The sequence below is a fragment of the Nematolebias whitei genome, unplaced genomic scaffold (genome assembly GCF_014905685.2).
Source record: "Nematolebias whitei isolate Nwh7 unplaced genomic scaffold, NemWhi1 Nwh_scaf_277, whole genome shotgun sequence".
In the NCBI taxonomy this organism is placed as follows: domain Eukaryota; kingdom Metazoa; phylum Chordata; class Actinopteri; order Cyprinodontiformes; family Rivulidae; genus Nematolebias; species Nematolebias whitei.
Genome location: NW_023618822.1, coordinates 8157 through 25003, shown reverse-complemented (window position 1 = coordinate 25003; position 16847 = coordinate 8157). Strand labels below are relative to the sequence as shown.

Here is a 16847-nt window from a genome sequence, read left to right as displayed (position 1 = left end):
GGTGCTCCTGCTGTCTGCAGTCTATATAACAGATGTTTACTTTGCAGATCATTGCAGTCAGTCATGGGTCGCCCTGCGAGTCAGATGTGGACATGGATCCTTTGTGTCCTTTGGTGTGGGATATCTGTTGCTCAACCAGCTACAGTACCGTAAGTTTTAAATCAAATATTAATAAAAGTATTAATACAAGAGAATATTTACAGTTTATGTTTTAAACAAGTGTATAAACTGAACACAGATTTGTGTTTCAATGTCAAATCAGGCGAGTGACGTAACTCGTGTGAGTTTTTTCCCTGTAGACATTACATGGTGACCATACCTGCAGTTCTTGAGGCTGGAGCTGAGACTAAATTCTGTGTGAACCTCTTGGAGCCCAATGAAATGTTGGCTATGACTGTCACTTTGAGGTCCCAAGACAAGAACACAACTCTGTATGAGAAGACCTCCAGCACAGAGTTTCATGACTGCATTCAGTTTCAGGTTAACACTCACAATGGTCTTGCATCTGTTATGTCAAGAAATACATTTAAAATGTAATATTCAAATATTCTGTAAGACTGAGAAAACAGACATTTTGTGATCAGCTGTAATGGCGATCTGAAAAGTTTTAAAGTTCTTTCTGTCACAGGTTCCTTTAGTAACAAATGAAGAGGTGCAGACATTTGAGGTGGAGGTACGAGGAAACACATTTCACTCAAAAGAAGCCAGAAAAGTCATGATCAAAGCCTATCAACCAAAAACTTTTATCCAAACGGATAAACCCATCTACCTCCCTGGACAGACGGGTAACTATGAGCTGTGGCTTCTTCTGCAACAAACCGTTAACAGTACTTGTAGACCAGAGCTTCTAATTTAAATGGTTTACTTCTAATCATTTGTTTACTGAAAAGTCCTAAGTTCAGCATGTCAATAGTGTTGTTTTTGTTTTTTTTGTAATCATCAGTGCATTTCAGAGTTGTCACACTGGACTCCAAGTTAAGACTTGCCAATGAGCTGGTGAGTATTTCATGTTCCATTTTTAAACCAATGTTTTACAGCATAAATGATATGAACAATGACATGCAATAAAGGAACTGTGCAGGATTCCCCCCAGTGAACTACAACATGTGTTTGTAGAGTGTTGCGTATAGTTATGAACATGCATAATTTACCATAAAGGAACAAGAAAAGAAAGTATTGGGTCTTTAATCCTTTTATCAGAAGTTTAGCAGTAAAACATGCCTAGAAATGAACGCCTGTATCTCAGTGACATTCCTTAGTCTGGTCCCATCAGGTGGAGCTAAACAAAAGTTGTGCAGATGAACAGCATCAGTTACCAAAGCTCATGCTCTTTACTAATCTACAGCTGATTAGCTTCCTCTGAAGAATCAATAACCAAGAGCCTGTTTAGATCAACGTGTTCTGTTGTTGCTGAATTTTTTTTCTTGTGTGTTTTTAGCAACTCATATTTTGTGTCTATTTTACAACATTGACTTTAACAAAAAATATGGATCTCTGAGTCTGGAGAGAAAGTACTTAGTGAAGTTGTGTTTTTTTTTTCTTCTGAAATCAGAATATTTTAAAAGGCTTTAGGCCTTTTAAAAAACCCTTTAGGGGTTGAACAAGTATATAAATTTTAAACTCGACATTAACATAATAAAACCCGAGCAGAACTCGAGTATTTGATGACATCATAGATCTCAAAATACAAAAATAAATAAATAAATAAAACCGAAATAAAAGGTAATTATTTACAAAAAAATGACCAACAAAACATTGGGAGCGTATATTATGCTCCTACCATTTATCATACTGCAAATAAGTCACAGGAAAAACTAAACTATTAGTTATTATTATTAAACTACAAACGTGAAGAAACATGCAGCACGTCAGAAACGAAACTTAAAACAGTGGATGGACGGTGGATTAGACCCGGTGTTACACTAAACTCTGTGACCTGCAACAGTACAACACCGCCCCTACGGTCATACGGTGGTCACATAATATGACGTCACTACGGATACTCGACGTTACATTTTTAACCTCGATAGAGGTCCTAGCAATCGATGTGTAGATTACTCGAGTACTCTGTTAATGCCCTACTTTAGGCCAGTGCTTCACAAATTTAGGGGTGTAACCCTACTGTTGGTCATGAAGCATTAACTTTGTGGTCTAGATAGGATTTTGAAATTAAATTGAAAAATGACTAATAACATAATGTATTTACTGTCAGTTTTCCAAGAGATAAAAGCATCGTTACCTAAGGTCTTGTACACTGAGACACTTTCCAAAATGACATTTCATTTATTGTTTCTAATATTACTCTTGTTAGCAGCAGTAAAGTTTCCAGAAATATTTTGATCCGCACATAAACTCACCAAATGACCCAAACCGTTGTAGTAGCTATGCCAGGCCTGTATGTGATGATGCAATACTGCCACAAAAATACACAAGATCAGAAAACCAGTATATAAAAACAAGTATTAAAACAGATGGTATATTCTAAGCAAAGAACTGTAAATATGTTTTTGTTTTTTTTTCAGGATTGGCAAAGTGAACTTTAACTTGGTGTCATTAATTTACTACAACGCTATAACAATAGTGTGGAATTGGGTTAACTAGAGCCAGGGCCGGCCCAAGCCTTCATGGGGCCCTAAGCGAAAATTGGTTTGGGCCCTTTATTTCTGCTAATAATGTGGATTACTGCAATCAACAGTCAGATGATCAGATCATTCATCCACCTAACATAAATTATTGTATAATATAGTATTGATAAAATGTCCTATTAACAAACTGATAAAATATAACTTTCTCTGCATTTGATGACTACTTCTAAAAATTAAATATTTTATATTAGATTAATTTGGCATAATAAACATAAAAACTGATTGATTTGACTGATAAAGTGATATTGAAGTTCACAACTGTTATCTTGAAGTTCTGTCTCTGTGGCCCTCTAGGGTGTAGAGAGCCACAGAAATGGTTATGGTGGGCCAGATTTGGCCCACGGGCCTTGAGTCTGCCACATGTCACTTAACATCAAGTGGTACTAAAAGTAACAAAAGAAAAAAACAACAACCAAAATATGTGTGCAGATTAGCTAACAGTCTTTGGAATGGGCACGTGTGCAGATTAGCTAACAGTCTTTGGAATGGGCACATTTTGTCCTTGTCAAACCTGCTGAAGAGAAACAAACTAAATACTCTGAAACTCAAAGAACTTACTCCATGAAGTTACAAATAACTCAACTTTACAACATATATCCCTAAATGGAGAGAAAGGACAATTAGATATTCTTCCTCAAACAAAATCAACTAATATCTCCTTTTCAGAATGGTCAGTGGAAAATATGTTATTTAATAATAGTTAGCATTATTTCAGTAGGAATTATTGTCAGTTCCATAACTTTCAAACATACGGGTGGAGAAGGTCCAGCCCCTTGGCTTTTCAAGTGTGTCGTACACCAAGAGTGTCCTGTAGATTTTTGGATATTTTAGGTTGAGTATATGAGCCTGAAGAACATGACAACAGCTGTTGTAACAACAAAAGACACTTCACTGAGGACCTGTGTTCCATCGATGATTATCTTGATGTCTTTGTGTTAATGGAAAGGATCCTCTCTCCCAGTGACAAAGATCGCCATGGGTGCCAGATGCAGTTGATCATTCTTCGGCACATCCTGCAAACACACCAAAATCAAGAAATGAGGACACTAAAATAGTAAAAGAGTGCAGAGAACTGCCAAAGCACAACAGTCTAACAGTCTCTTTACTTTTTGAAACTCTGGACAATTTACCAGCTAGATTACAACAAGAAGAGTTCTCAGTTCATTCTTTTTTCATTGAGCCTTTATTTATCCAGGTAGTCTCAATGAGTCACGAGAACTCATTTTCAAGAGAGAATGTTTAGGGAGCAGATGGTGGGGGTTAAGGGCCTTGCTCAGGGGCCCAGGGTCAGGGGAATTAGGGTGGAGGCAGGTGTGGGTGTTTCACCCTTTCCACCCACATTTTGATGTTGACGGTACTGGCAGTTGAACCTGCGACTTTCCAATCACAGGCCCATCTTGAAACCTCTGCGCCACCACTCCCCCAGTTAAAATGAATGTAGTTGCTACAATAAAGATCAAAGAGTCATCAAAATATATATTTGTTTCTCCCACTCTGGCATGATATCACTTCAGTTTGAGTCCAAATTTAATAGACAAAAAAAGAGGAGTCTATAACAAGGAGAAGGAAAAATATCCAGTGCAATGTTGCATTTCAAGCACAAGAAAGGTCTGTGGATGTTGCTCGTGTAGGGCATCATATCTTCTCACCTGGTGTTCTTTCAAAAGATGCTCCACATATTCACCTAGGTAGATGATCAGAGCTTTAAGGACAGCTTCTCTTTTGATGGTGATGTCAGTCTGAGTAAGAACAATTACTATTAATTAAAATCTAACTCACATCTACACAAAACAACAATTCAGCTATAAATCCCACTGAGTCTTCTCAGATACCTCATCTCATCACCAGCTGACCCAGAACTTCCAGTAGGCTGCACAGCAGGAATACAGTGTAACTGCATTTCTGAAGGTAAAAGAGAAAACATTTAACACTTGAGTATTTTTAATTTTACAGTATAAAAACTATACAGTGTAAACTATAACAGAATGTTGCATTATATTCTTCTAAAATCAGAGTTGCTATACCCATGACATGAAATGCTAGATGGTTTTAATGCACACACACATTACACGTGTGTGTTGGTGACTGAAATAAACAGCACAGAGCTGTGCACTTTGTTACTCATCTGCTGTCCTGTTTCAAGACACCTGCTCTCTGTATAAAAAATGTTTCTTAACAGCGTGGCCCTCGTCATAAAATGTATAACTACCTTTTCACTAAACCATTTCTGTTCGTTTTTTATTTTTTGGCCTCTGATTTCACGTGCATGCTCTGCGTCAAGTGTTGTAGGCTGCGGCCAGTGGCTAACTCTATGCAGTATGACATTTTGTGATTAATGTTGTTGCTATGTGAGTTGTTGGGCTCAGTAAATAATCCTAATAATCCTAACAAGTTATAAATTGTGCATGACTTGTTACTGAGTGGTTGACTTTTCCTAACAAAGCTAGTTTTATCAAGGATTCCTCGCTCACGCACTGAAACTAATATCTTATAAAAACTCAGCCCATATAAACTTCAGACAGGGTAATGCTGTTTCCATTCAGATTTAACAACTTTATCAGAGTTTAAAATGTAACTTCCAGCAGAACAAGCTGCTCCTCTCTTTGACTCACTTCTCTCGTGGGGAAATGGCCTGGGGCGTAGGTGCTTTATGGGCCCAACATGGGTGGGAATTTACAAATACTTCTACATAAACACTATTTTGAAACTAATAAACCACCTGGTTACATATATATTGTTGTTTAAAAGAAAAATCACAACTTTATAATGAAATTGTGTGTAATAAAATCATATAGAAATCAGTCATTACTAAAAAATAAAATAAAATATCAATTCCACTTAGGGGGCCCCCTAGTGGCCACGGGGCCCTAAGCAGCCACTTAGTCTGCTTATGCGAAGGGCCGGCCTTGACTAGAGCAGTGCTTTTCAAAGTGGGGGCCACCAGGGCGGGGGCTCCATAAGCTGGTGAGAAGAAGATAAAAAATCAGCAAAAAAAAAAAAAAAAATTGTAATAATAATTGTAGCGGCTAAAATGCTATATTTTAGGCTACTTGTTGCTGTTATTCCTGGAAGGCTTTGGTTTTACGTGCGCTCAATCAAGATTATGCAGATCTTCATTTCAACTTTAAATCATAAAGTAATTTAGTTCCTTCACAGTATCTATTTACATTGACATTTCCATTTAGAAACAAATAAATCTGCACTAACTCTCAACTAAGCACAATAAAAAACTGTTTGCCCCATCTCATTAGCAACACAGAATCACACCTGCCCTTAAGTAACCACCTTCCTCTTCTGACATTTTCAGTGCACAAAATGAAATACACCCCCTAGTGGAGATAAACACAAAAAAACAAGATAAATGGCTCCTACAATAATGATAAAAATTGCCCACTAGAGCAATCTGTATCTGTCATTTCCAGATAAACACGCTTGAGAGAGCGGTTAGATTTCTTTTGTTCTTTTGGTCAATAGTTTGTTGAAAAAAAAATTTTTTTTCAGTGGGAATATAATCAATTGTTTAAACATATTAGTTGATAACATTTTTATGCTCAGCAGTTGTAATAATTAATTGAATATAGTGAATAAAATTAAAACATTGTAAAAGTTGATGTTTCTTTACATATTCTGTAACATTGTTTGTGGGTTTGCGAGGGGGGCCTCGGCCAGAAGCTAATGCTGTTTGGTGGGCCATGGCATGGAAAAGTTTGGGAACACCTGGACTAGAGGACATAGCAATCAATGCTTATCAGGCCTCCAAACATCCCAGTGATGGACACTTGGAGGAATGGACTTTTCTTACAATGTTCAAAGTATATCAGGGTAAATTTTTCTCAAACACTTACCTGATGCATATTTTTCATGTTTTTCAAGAGTTGCTTTTGTATTGTTGACAGTTCATTAAAGTAAAAAAAATAGCTTTAGATTATTTGTCGTCATAAAGAGTTTTTGCTTTGTTCTATGCAAGAGAGTGTTTTTGTTAGGCCTCATTTACACAGACACAGTGTTTTTCAGATGTTGATTCGGGGGGGAAAAAATCCTCATTTACGCGGACTACATTCTGTGTTTTCATGGAACAGCAGAAATTCCCCGAGTCCACTGTAGTTGCCATGCCGAGTCATTAGCTGGCACACTGAATTTTGCACCTCCACCTAATGCCCATGTACGCTGGCACTTGAATCCTGTATGTAGAATGTAAATATTTATTTGGAGAGTGGAAACCATGTCTAGTGGAAAAAGCTTTGTGTGGACTAATGATGAGGTCAGTTTATTGCTTAATATAACTTTAAGTAAAACAGGATGTTGTACTCCAGCACCATTGTTGTTAATAGAAGTATGCCGTTTGGCCGCGCATGAGTGAAATATATGCCATCGTGTGCATGTGCGACTTAGTTGCAGAGCACTTCTAACCCCTGTATGGAGGACAGAATGTGACAAAATGAAATAAATAAATACATAATACAGTTTGGGCAGCACGGTGGCGCAACTGGTAGAGCTGCTGCCTCTCAGCGAGCAGGTCCCCGGTTCAAATCACGGTCCTGGAGCCTTTCTGGGTGGAGTTTGCATGTTCTCTCTGTGCATGCATGGGTTTTCTCCTGTTACTCCGGTGTCCTCCCACAGAACAAAAACATGCATGTTAGGCTGATTGGTAACTCTAAATTGTCCCTAGGTGTGAATGAGAGAGTGAATGGTTGTTTGTCTCGTTTGTCTCTATGTGGCCCTGTGATGGACTTGCAACCCGTCCAGGGTGTACCCCGCCCCTCGCACAGTGATTGCTGGACATGAGCACCAGCGACCCCCGTGACCCAAAATGGAATAAGTGGGTAAAGATAATGGATGGATGGATGGATAATACAGCTTCTTCTTCTTTCGGCTTTTCCCTCTTCAGGGGTCGCCACAGCGAGTCATCCTCCTCCATCTCTCTCTGTCCTCTGCATCCTCTGTCCTCACTCCAACTACCTTCATGTCCTCTCTAACTGCATCCATATATCTCCTCTTTGGCCTTCCTCTTTGTATTTTTCCTGGCAGCTGCATTTCTAACATCCTTCTACCAATATACCCACGGTCCCTCCTCTGGACATGTCCAAACCATCTCAGTCTGGCCTCCCTAACTTTATCTCCCAGTTGTTCAACCTGGGCTGTACCTCTGATGATCTCATTCCTAATCTTATCCATCCTTGTCACTCCTTAGGAGAACCTCAACATCTTCATTTCTGCCACTTCCAGTTTTTTCTCCTGTCTTTTTGTCAATGCCACTGTCTCCAGACCATACAACATAGCTGGTCTCACCAATGTCTTGAAAACTTTTCCATTGACCTTTGCTGACACCCTTTTGTCACAAATCACTCCTGAATCTTTTCTCCATCCACTCCATCCTGCCTGGACTCTTTTTCACTTCTTTACCACATTCCCCATTTCCCTGGACAGTGAACCCCAAGTCCGTGAAGTCCTGCACCTTTGTGACCTCTGCTCCTTGTAGCCTCACTGTTCCACCTCCTCCCTCTCATTCACACACATATACTGTCTTACCACGGCTGACTTTCATTCCTCTTCTTTCAAGTACATACCTCCACATCTCCAAGTTCTCTTCCACCTGTTCCATGTTCTCACCACAGATCACAATGTCATCAGCAAACATCATCATCCATGGGGATTCTTGCCTGACCTCGTCTGTTAGTCAGTCCATCACCAGAGCAAACAAGAAGGGGCTCAGAGCCGATCCTTGATGCAATCCCACCTCCACCTTGAAGCTATCTGTCACTCCTACAGCACATCTCACCACTGTCCTGCTGTCCTCATACATGTCCTGTACCAGTTGAAAGGTTTTGGGGTGTTCAAATGACCCGAGCACAGAATTTCAGGAGCACTTCACCTTAGTATTAAAGATTTAATTGAGACAAAGTTAAAGTATGCAAATATTACATGTAATCAGAATGCAGTCTGAGGAACAAAGTCAGAGTGAACCTTGCCTGGTCAATCAGCCTCGTGTTTGTTCAACCAAACTTTGTGTCTGAGCGAGATTTATAGATTTCTCATGTCCTGCCCTTTCGGGTTCAGACAGACTTGTGATTGGATGTCAAAACCTCTTGATGATCCGAGTGACACCATGTTCAGCCACTCAAGAGCAGATCTTATCTCCATGGTAACCTCCGAAGGCCGCAGATAGCCTTCGGCTCACTCTTCTACTGATAAGGGTTGATTTACGAGCTTTGTTTTGGAACGCAGGACACTTACTCTGGTTTTCGTCTGTATAGAGTTTTAAAACACGTTTTCTGTGTGACTGAACTATTATTAACGTGAGAGCATAAATACTCAACCTATGTTAAGTATAAAGTATATGAATGTTGTGATTTAGCGTTATTTATGTTAATCAATGTGTGAGCAGTGTGTATCCTTAGCACTTGTGAGATTATATATAACATGAAGTAATTAGTGTATGATTATCCTTAGCACTTGTGAGATTATATATAACATGAAGTAAACACTTTAGAATTAATGCAGGCCTGTAAATATAGTTCAAACCCTTTAATTCAGACACGCACACACCTTGTAGAAAATGCATCATTTCACATCATCAGAGAAATGTCAAGGCTTGTCAAAAGATATAAAAAGATATAAAAGATATCAAATCCAACACAGTCTAACATACTTTTCAGCCACTCCAGATTTACTCATGCAATACCACACCTCCTCCCTTGGTACTCTGGCATATGCTTTTTCTAAATCCACAAAGACACAATGGAGTTCTTTCTGACCCTCTCTATACTTCTCCATCATCATCCTCAAAGCAAAGATGGATCTGTTGTGCTTTTTCTTGGCATGAAACCATACTGCTGCTCACAAATAGTCAACTCTCATCTAAGTCTTGCTTCCACAACTCTCTCCAAGATCTTCATCGTGTGGGTCATCAACTTAATTCCCCTGTAGTTGCTACAACTCTGTACATCACCCTTGTTCTTAAAAATGGGCACCAGCACACTTCTTCTCCATTCCTGAGGCATTTTCTCACCCTCAAATATGCCATTGAATATTTGAGTCAAAAACCTCACTGCCATCTCTCCAAGGCATTTCCAAACCTCCACTGGTATGACCTCAGGTCCTACTACCTTCCCCTTCTTCATTCTTTTCAGAGCTTTCCAGACTTAACCCTCACTAATCTTTCCCACTTCCTGGTCCACAGTTTCTATGACCTCTACTCTTCTTTCTCTTTCATTTTCTTCATTCATTAGCTCCTCAAAGTACTCCTTCCATCTTCCCATCACACTCTCCTCACTTGTTAGAACATTACCATTCCTATCTTTAATAAGCCTAACCTGCTGCACATCCTTTCCAGCCTGATCCTTCTGTCTTGCCAATCGGTACAAGTCCTTCTCACCCTCTTTAGTGTCCAGTCTCCCATACAACTCATCGTATGCCCTCTGCTTTGCCTTAGCTACATACCTCTTTGCTCTACATCCCATCTCCTTATATTCCTGTCTCCTCTCTTCAGTCCTCTCACTGTCATATTTCTTCTTAGTTAATCTCTTTCTTTGAATGGCGTCCTGCACTTCACTGTTCCACCACCAGGTTTCCTTATCATCCATACTCTGTCCAGATGACACACCAAGTACCTTCCTACCTGTCTCTCTAATTACTGTTGCTGTAGTAGCCCAGTCATTTGGACGCTCTTTCTTACCACCCAGAGCCTTTAACAGCTCCTCTCTGAATTTCTCACAACATTCTTCCTTCTTCATCTTCCACCATTTGGTCTTCTTCTCTGATTTTACTCTTTTTCTCTTCTTCACAACAACAGTCATTCTCCACACAACCATATAATGCTGTATGGCCACGCACTCCCCTGACACAACCTTACAGTCTCCAATCTCCCTCAGGTTTCCCCTTCTACACAGAATGTAGTCGACCTGCGTACTCCTTCCACTTTTATAGGTCACTATTGTTCTTCCATCTTTTGGAAATAGGTATTGACTATAGCCATTTCCATTCTCTTGGCAAAATCCACCACCATCTGTCCTTCTTGGTTTCTTTCCTTGACACCAAACCTACCCATCATTTCCTCATCCCCTCTGTTTCCTTCACCAGCATGTCCATTCAGGTCTGCTCCAATCACCACTCTCTCCTCCCTGGGAATACTCTCTATCACTTCATCCAGATCTTTCCAAAATGTATCTTTCTCCTCCTCATCACATCCAACCCGTGGAGCATAACCACTGACGTTGTTTAGCATCAGACCTTCTACTTCTACCTTCAGGCACATCATCCTATCTGACATGCTCTTCACCTCCACTATATTCTTTGCCAACTCCTCCTTTAGGACCACCCCTACTCCATTCCTCTTTCTATCCACACCATGGTAAAACAGTTTGAACCCTTCTCCAATGCTGCGAGCCTTGCTGCCCTTCCACTTGGTCTCTTGGACACATAAAAAATCTACCTTTCTTCTCTGCATCATCTTCCAGCTCTCTACCTTTGCCTATCATTGTCCCCAAATTTAGAGTTGCAACCCTAAGTCCTACATTCTTCACTTTCCTCTTCGCCCTCTGTCTCCTGACACATTTCCCTCCTCATGGTCTTCGGCTAACAGTAGCACAATTTCCGCCGGCACCCTGTTTGTCAACAGCACCGGTGGCAGTCATTGTTAACCCGGGCTTTGACCGATCCGGTATGGTTTCGCTTTTATGAACTCGCATTATTGTTTTGGCAAAAGTTTTTTATATCGGATGCCATTCCTGACACAACCCTCACCATTTACCCAGACTTGGGACCAGCATAAGTGATACACTGGCCTACTTGTGCTCCCTAGTGGCTGGTTTAAACACATAATACATATATGACAATTAAATGTATAATTTAGTTATTAAATACATCATTAAATAATTAAATCCATCCATTATCTTTACCCGTTTATTCCATTTTGGGTCACGGGGGTCGCTGGTGCCCATGTCCAGCAATCACTGTGCGAGGGGCGGGGTACACCCTGGACAGGTCGCAAGTCCATCACAGGGCCACATAGAGACAAACAACCATTCACTCTCTCACTCACACCTAGGGACAATTCAGAGTTACCAATCAGCCTAACATGCATGTTTTTGGACTGTGGGAGGAAACCGGAGTACCCGGAGAAAACCCACGCATGCACGGAGAGAACATGCAAACTCCACCCAGAAAGGCCCCTGGACCGGGGTTTGAACCAAGGACCTGCTCACTGAGAGGCAGCAGCTCTACCAGTTGCGCCACCGTGCTGCCTTAAATAATTAAATATATAATTAAATTATTAAATACACCATTAAATAAAGAAATGTACCTTTTAAATTATTTATGTCATGATTTATTTATTTATTTTATTTTGTCACATTTTGCCTTCCAGTGTCACCATGAAATTATGTTAAATGGCAGCCTCTCTTGTCAAACTAAGTGGGCGGGACTAACCCTAACCCTGATGCCTGATTGGCTGCTCCTCACAACAAGTGAAGACAAATTGACCACTTATTCACCTATTTGTCCTTATTTATTTTATTACTCTTAGGAAATGTTAACAGTGTGGAGAGATACATTCCTGCTGTTACATCTGATTTTTATTGTTTAAACATGTCCCTGTTTCTTAATTTCATGTTGATAACGTTTAATTGTTTTTGTCTCTGAGCTGGAAATGTCCCTAGATTTAACTTCAGAAATCTGGTCACCTTAGCATGGAGGGAGCTGCCATGTTTGAACTGACATCAGACCGAAGCAATGGATTTCACATGCTCAGTGTTAGTCCCGCCCACTGAGTTTGATGAGTGAGACTGACAGTTAACATAATTTCATGGTAACACACGATGGTGGAATGTGACAAAATTAAATAATTGAATAAATCTAAATAATTTAGTTGTGTATTTAATAATTTAATTGTATATTTAATGGTATATTTAATAATGGAATTGTTTATTTAATGATTTAATGATGCTTTTACAAACTAAATGCTACATTCATTGTTATGTATTTATTTATTTCATTTTGTCACATTCCATCCTCCATACCTTACTGCTCATTGAAGTGAAACAGTACATGAATGTTCTGGTGTGATTAAAAGTTAAACAAAAAGACAATAACTGCAATACTAATACAAGCATGTCATCTATTATGTCTGGGGATGTAGGCTAGGCAGGAGGCATGAATTATATTTTTGGGATTTTTTTCCTCTGCTCCACTCATTTAAAAAAAAAAAAAAATCTTGTTTTGGGACTCCTTACATGTCATTTGAGTGGGTCAGAATGGACTAAAGTTTGAATTATTTAAAAAAAAAGAAAGAAAAGTTTTAGTTTTTAAATTTTATTCTTCAAAGTTTTCATGTGGATGTGAATATCCTCCAATCCTACGATTTGTTTAACGAAAATAAGAAACTTCAGAAATGAGACTTTGCTCTCAAATTTTCATTTTTATAATAAAAATTTGGCTTTGTTTGACAAAGTTCTTTTTTATTTTTTCTCACAGTATAACATCATCAAGCTGGAGGTAAGAAAGTATACAAACTTTTTGTTGTTCAGAAAGTTATTCACCTAAACATATACATCAATGTGTATATGTAGCTATGTTTATCAAATGTGTTCTCATGTTAAATAACATATTAATAACAAAATGTGCATGACTGGGCAGGAAAGGACGGCATTGGTCTCTAATACATCATGCATTTAGCAAATTTAAAATTATAGTATCTAAATGTTTGTTTGTTACTGGACTGTAACTGAAGACATTAAAATCTTCATTTCAACATTTAAAGACTATCACTTCTTGTTTTTATTTATTATTTTTACTCTTTGAACAGGATCCCTTTGACAACAGGATTGGACAGTGGCTCAATGAAACGTCCAATAGCAAAATACTACAGCTTTCTTATTCCCTGAACTCTGAGGCTCGTGAAGGAACTTACAAAATCGTTGTCTCAGTAGGTGAAAGAAAAACACATCACAGCTTCAAGGTGGAAAAGTATGGTAAGTTGGTAATATTTTTAGAAATTAAAAAAATTATTTTTTTAGTTATATCTAAATACTAAAGTAACCACCTTTTTTTTTCAGTTTTGCCCAAATTTGCCACAACGATAAATGTTAGAGATGAAGTAAGTATTGGATCAGAAGAATTTGATGCTGAAGTATGTGCAAAGTAAGAAAAAGTTTATTTCTTACAAAACAATATAAATTTAGAAATTTGATTTACATTCTCTTTGATGTATAAATGACTTACTGGTATGTTCTCATTTAATTAGGTACACATACGGACAGCCAGTGCCAGGAAGTATTACGGTTAAAGTGTGCCGACCTTTTAGGTACCATTATTTGGGTATGCAATCAAGACACCCAGAAGAATTTGAAGCAACTCCACTATGCGACACAAAAACAAAGGAGGTAGAGTCGGTTCAATTTTTCACGTTTTTCTAGGTTAAAATGTCAGAGGGATTCTGCGCTCCTTTTTTATCCATTGTTTCTTGAACCTAATCCTGTATACATCTTAAACTTCATGCAACTTGTTTAGTACTATTTTATCTTCTTACTGGAGAAAGTAGTGTGAAAAGATACTTGTAATGTTTGGTGCTCCATTGTCCTACTAAGAGTAAAGTCATTTCCTAATTACTACTACTACTTACTTACTTGCTAGCACTTATTACATACTTTGCTAACTCATGCTTGAATAATAACCTGTGTTTATTTTATTTTTTCTGCGCAGCTTCACTTTGAAGGTTTCATTCCACCTTTATTTATACAGGCTAGTCTCATTGAGTCACGAGGACTCCTTTACAAGAAAGACCTGTTCCAGACGGATCATATAAAGTACAAATAACAATAACAATAAATTACAGTAAAAATGCAGTTAAAAATAAAAGTAGTGTTATAAAATAATAAATCAGGGTATCGTAAAAAGCAACAACACTTTATTTAAGTAGGTGAATGTAATGCAACATAACACTGATAAGACTGTTCAGTGAAGGGATGGCAATTCTTTTAAATGTACTGTTCTTTTTTAATTACTGGATTCCTAGAATCAGTTCATTGAAATATTTTGTTTAGAAGACTAGTTCACTCGATCTTTCAGTTCATGCAGTTTATTTGTGCAGTATGCACAAGTGTACACAGTGCCACTTCCAGCACAGTACTATGTACTTTGTAAACAAATCACTCTTCAGTGTCAGTATTTTGTGTGCGCTTGCACAAATTGGCAGTTGGTTCACTGAACGAATCACTCCCCTGCCCTCTGTGACAGACTTCACTCTCTGTTGAGCCCATGTTCATGAGTGACACAACACTACAGCAGCAAGCAGCACGTTTGTAATAAGGGGGGCAAGATGGGGTAGAGGTAGGGCAGCTGACTCTGGACCCGAAAGTCCCAGACTCGATCCCCAGTCATTGCACATCTCGTGGTGTCTCCGAGCAGGACACACTATCCCCAAGTGCTCCCCGGGTGCCCTCAATAGTTGCCCACCACTACACCTGGGGGTGGATGGGTTAAACACAGAGAGCCAATTTCAACATTGTATGGGAACATATGGGTCCTCTAACAGAAAATGTTGAATAACAGAGATGCCATTTCCTGCATTTTGGTGTATTTTAACGGGTTGTTATACATCAATATTTATGTACATTTGTAAACTCTTAATAAAATCACTATTTTGGAGAAGAACAGCAGGTTGTGTATGAATGAGCAGCTCTGATTCCATCAGGTGTCCTAAACCCCCCTCCCCCCCACTTCACGGTTCTGAGCTGAACTCTTCTCTGCTCCTGCTCCAGTCTCTGGCACCGTTTGAAACACCGCAAGGCTTCAATTCTCTGCTGTCCAACTAAGGACAGTCCATCCATCCATCCATCCATCCATCTTTTATTAAAGTAAATTGGACTGTCTTTTTTACATTTTGATCGCTGTTGTTATTTTGACAAATTAGTGCCGTTGTTTTGAAACGTGATGTATAATGTGAATAACACATCACACATTACTCTTTGTATTTTTTTTATTTATTTTTTAACAGTAAGATTTTTTTTATTTAATATGTCTGAAATGTAACAGGAGTTCAGACAACTGCTGATGTCGTGCGCACGCTAGAGCTGTCTGGAGACGTTTTTGTGCGTAACGTGCACTGTCCACAGGGCATTTATTTATTCTGTTGAATAAATGATCGATTCTGTTTCGAGGGTCTGAGAGGAGGGGAGAGGGTGTTTTTCAGTGCGCAGTCCCACTGAGTAGGGACAATATTTGGAGAGGAGGAGAAGAGAAGGACTCTGTGTAGAGTCTCTGTGCGTAAATGTGACAATCTGTCCCTCCGTCCTCACCCCCCCACACCTAGAGGCTCCTCTCCTGCTCCTCGAAGGAGTGTGTAGCTGGTGCGCCGCACGTGCTGCGGCTGGAACATCCACAGACTGGGTCCGCCGAGCTAAAAGCAACGTCTCCTCTCGTATTTTTAATAAATAATCAAACTAAAAATGCACGATGACTTTGAACTTTTAAGGGCGGAGCTGCCGGATCTGAACAAAGAGTTGCTGGAACAGAACGGGTCAAAATGAGAGCGTTCCCAGATCTTGTTCCGGGAGGATCCGGCTCAAATTAACCACTGGTCACAAGTGAGTCAGGCAACGTGGAAGTTCCACTACCTACCAGCATGCTCACGCTGTGCTCAGCTGAACTGAGTGTGTGAATGACACAACGCTACTGTTGTCCTGGGATTCCCACAATATGTTATAACTCACAGTAACAGCAGAAGATCCAGTAAACTCTCAAAACAATCAAAACCCATATTAAACCAAACAGAAACTCACCTATATAATATCCTATAAACCACTTTGATTTTTACTCATTTGAGGGTTCAACTGCAAGTGCCTATTGATCAGGCCTCAACCTGAGAGGCCAGGGCCTCTACCCAATGAACCCAGTTGGGCTCAGTGCAAGTGAGCTGCGGAGCATACAGGATCAAACACAGATCATCTGGTGTTGAAAGCTACTGAATAGTAGTGAGTTTTTAAACGGGACTTGAAAACTGAGAGGGAGGGGGTCTGCCTGACAAGCAGAGGTAACTCGTTCCAGAGTCTTGGTCCTGTTACAGAGAAGGCCCTGTCACCTCTGCGCTTAAGACGAGTTCCTGGAACTGAGGAGCAACTGGTCCGCTGACCTCAGGGAACATGGTGGGACATAGAGTTGTAGCAGATCAGAGAGATGGGTGTGTGTGTGTGGGGGGGGGGGGGGGGG

The 16847-nt window shown here is 39.6% G+C and overlaps 1 protein-coding gene across 1 annotated transcript in view; it reads left to right on the top strand.

Annotated features, from left to right (window-relative positions):
- Positions 1-56: 56 nt before the first annotated feature.
- The window catches only part of LOC119429271 (ovostatin-like), a gene marked incomplete at its 3' end in the record, with an annotated part of 23521 nt that continues 6730 nt past the window's right edge, over positions 57-16847 (top strand). Inside the window, exons 1-8 of the mRNA XM_037696935.1 lie at positions 57-149; positions 300-480; positions 629-785; positions 944-996; positions 13116-13136; positions 13447-13612; positions 13697-13781; positions 13885-14023. Of these exons, the coding sequence (XP_037552863.1) occupies positions 64-149; positions 300-480; positions 629-785; positions 944-996; positions 13116-13136; positions 13447-13612; positions 13697-13781; positions 13885-14023 (888 nt within the window). The remainder of the gene's footprint in view (positions 150-299; positions 481-628; positions 786-943; positions 997-13115; positions 13137-13446; positions 13613-13696; positions 13782-13884; positions 14024-16847) is intronic.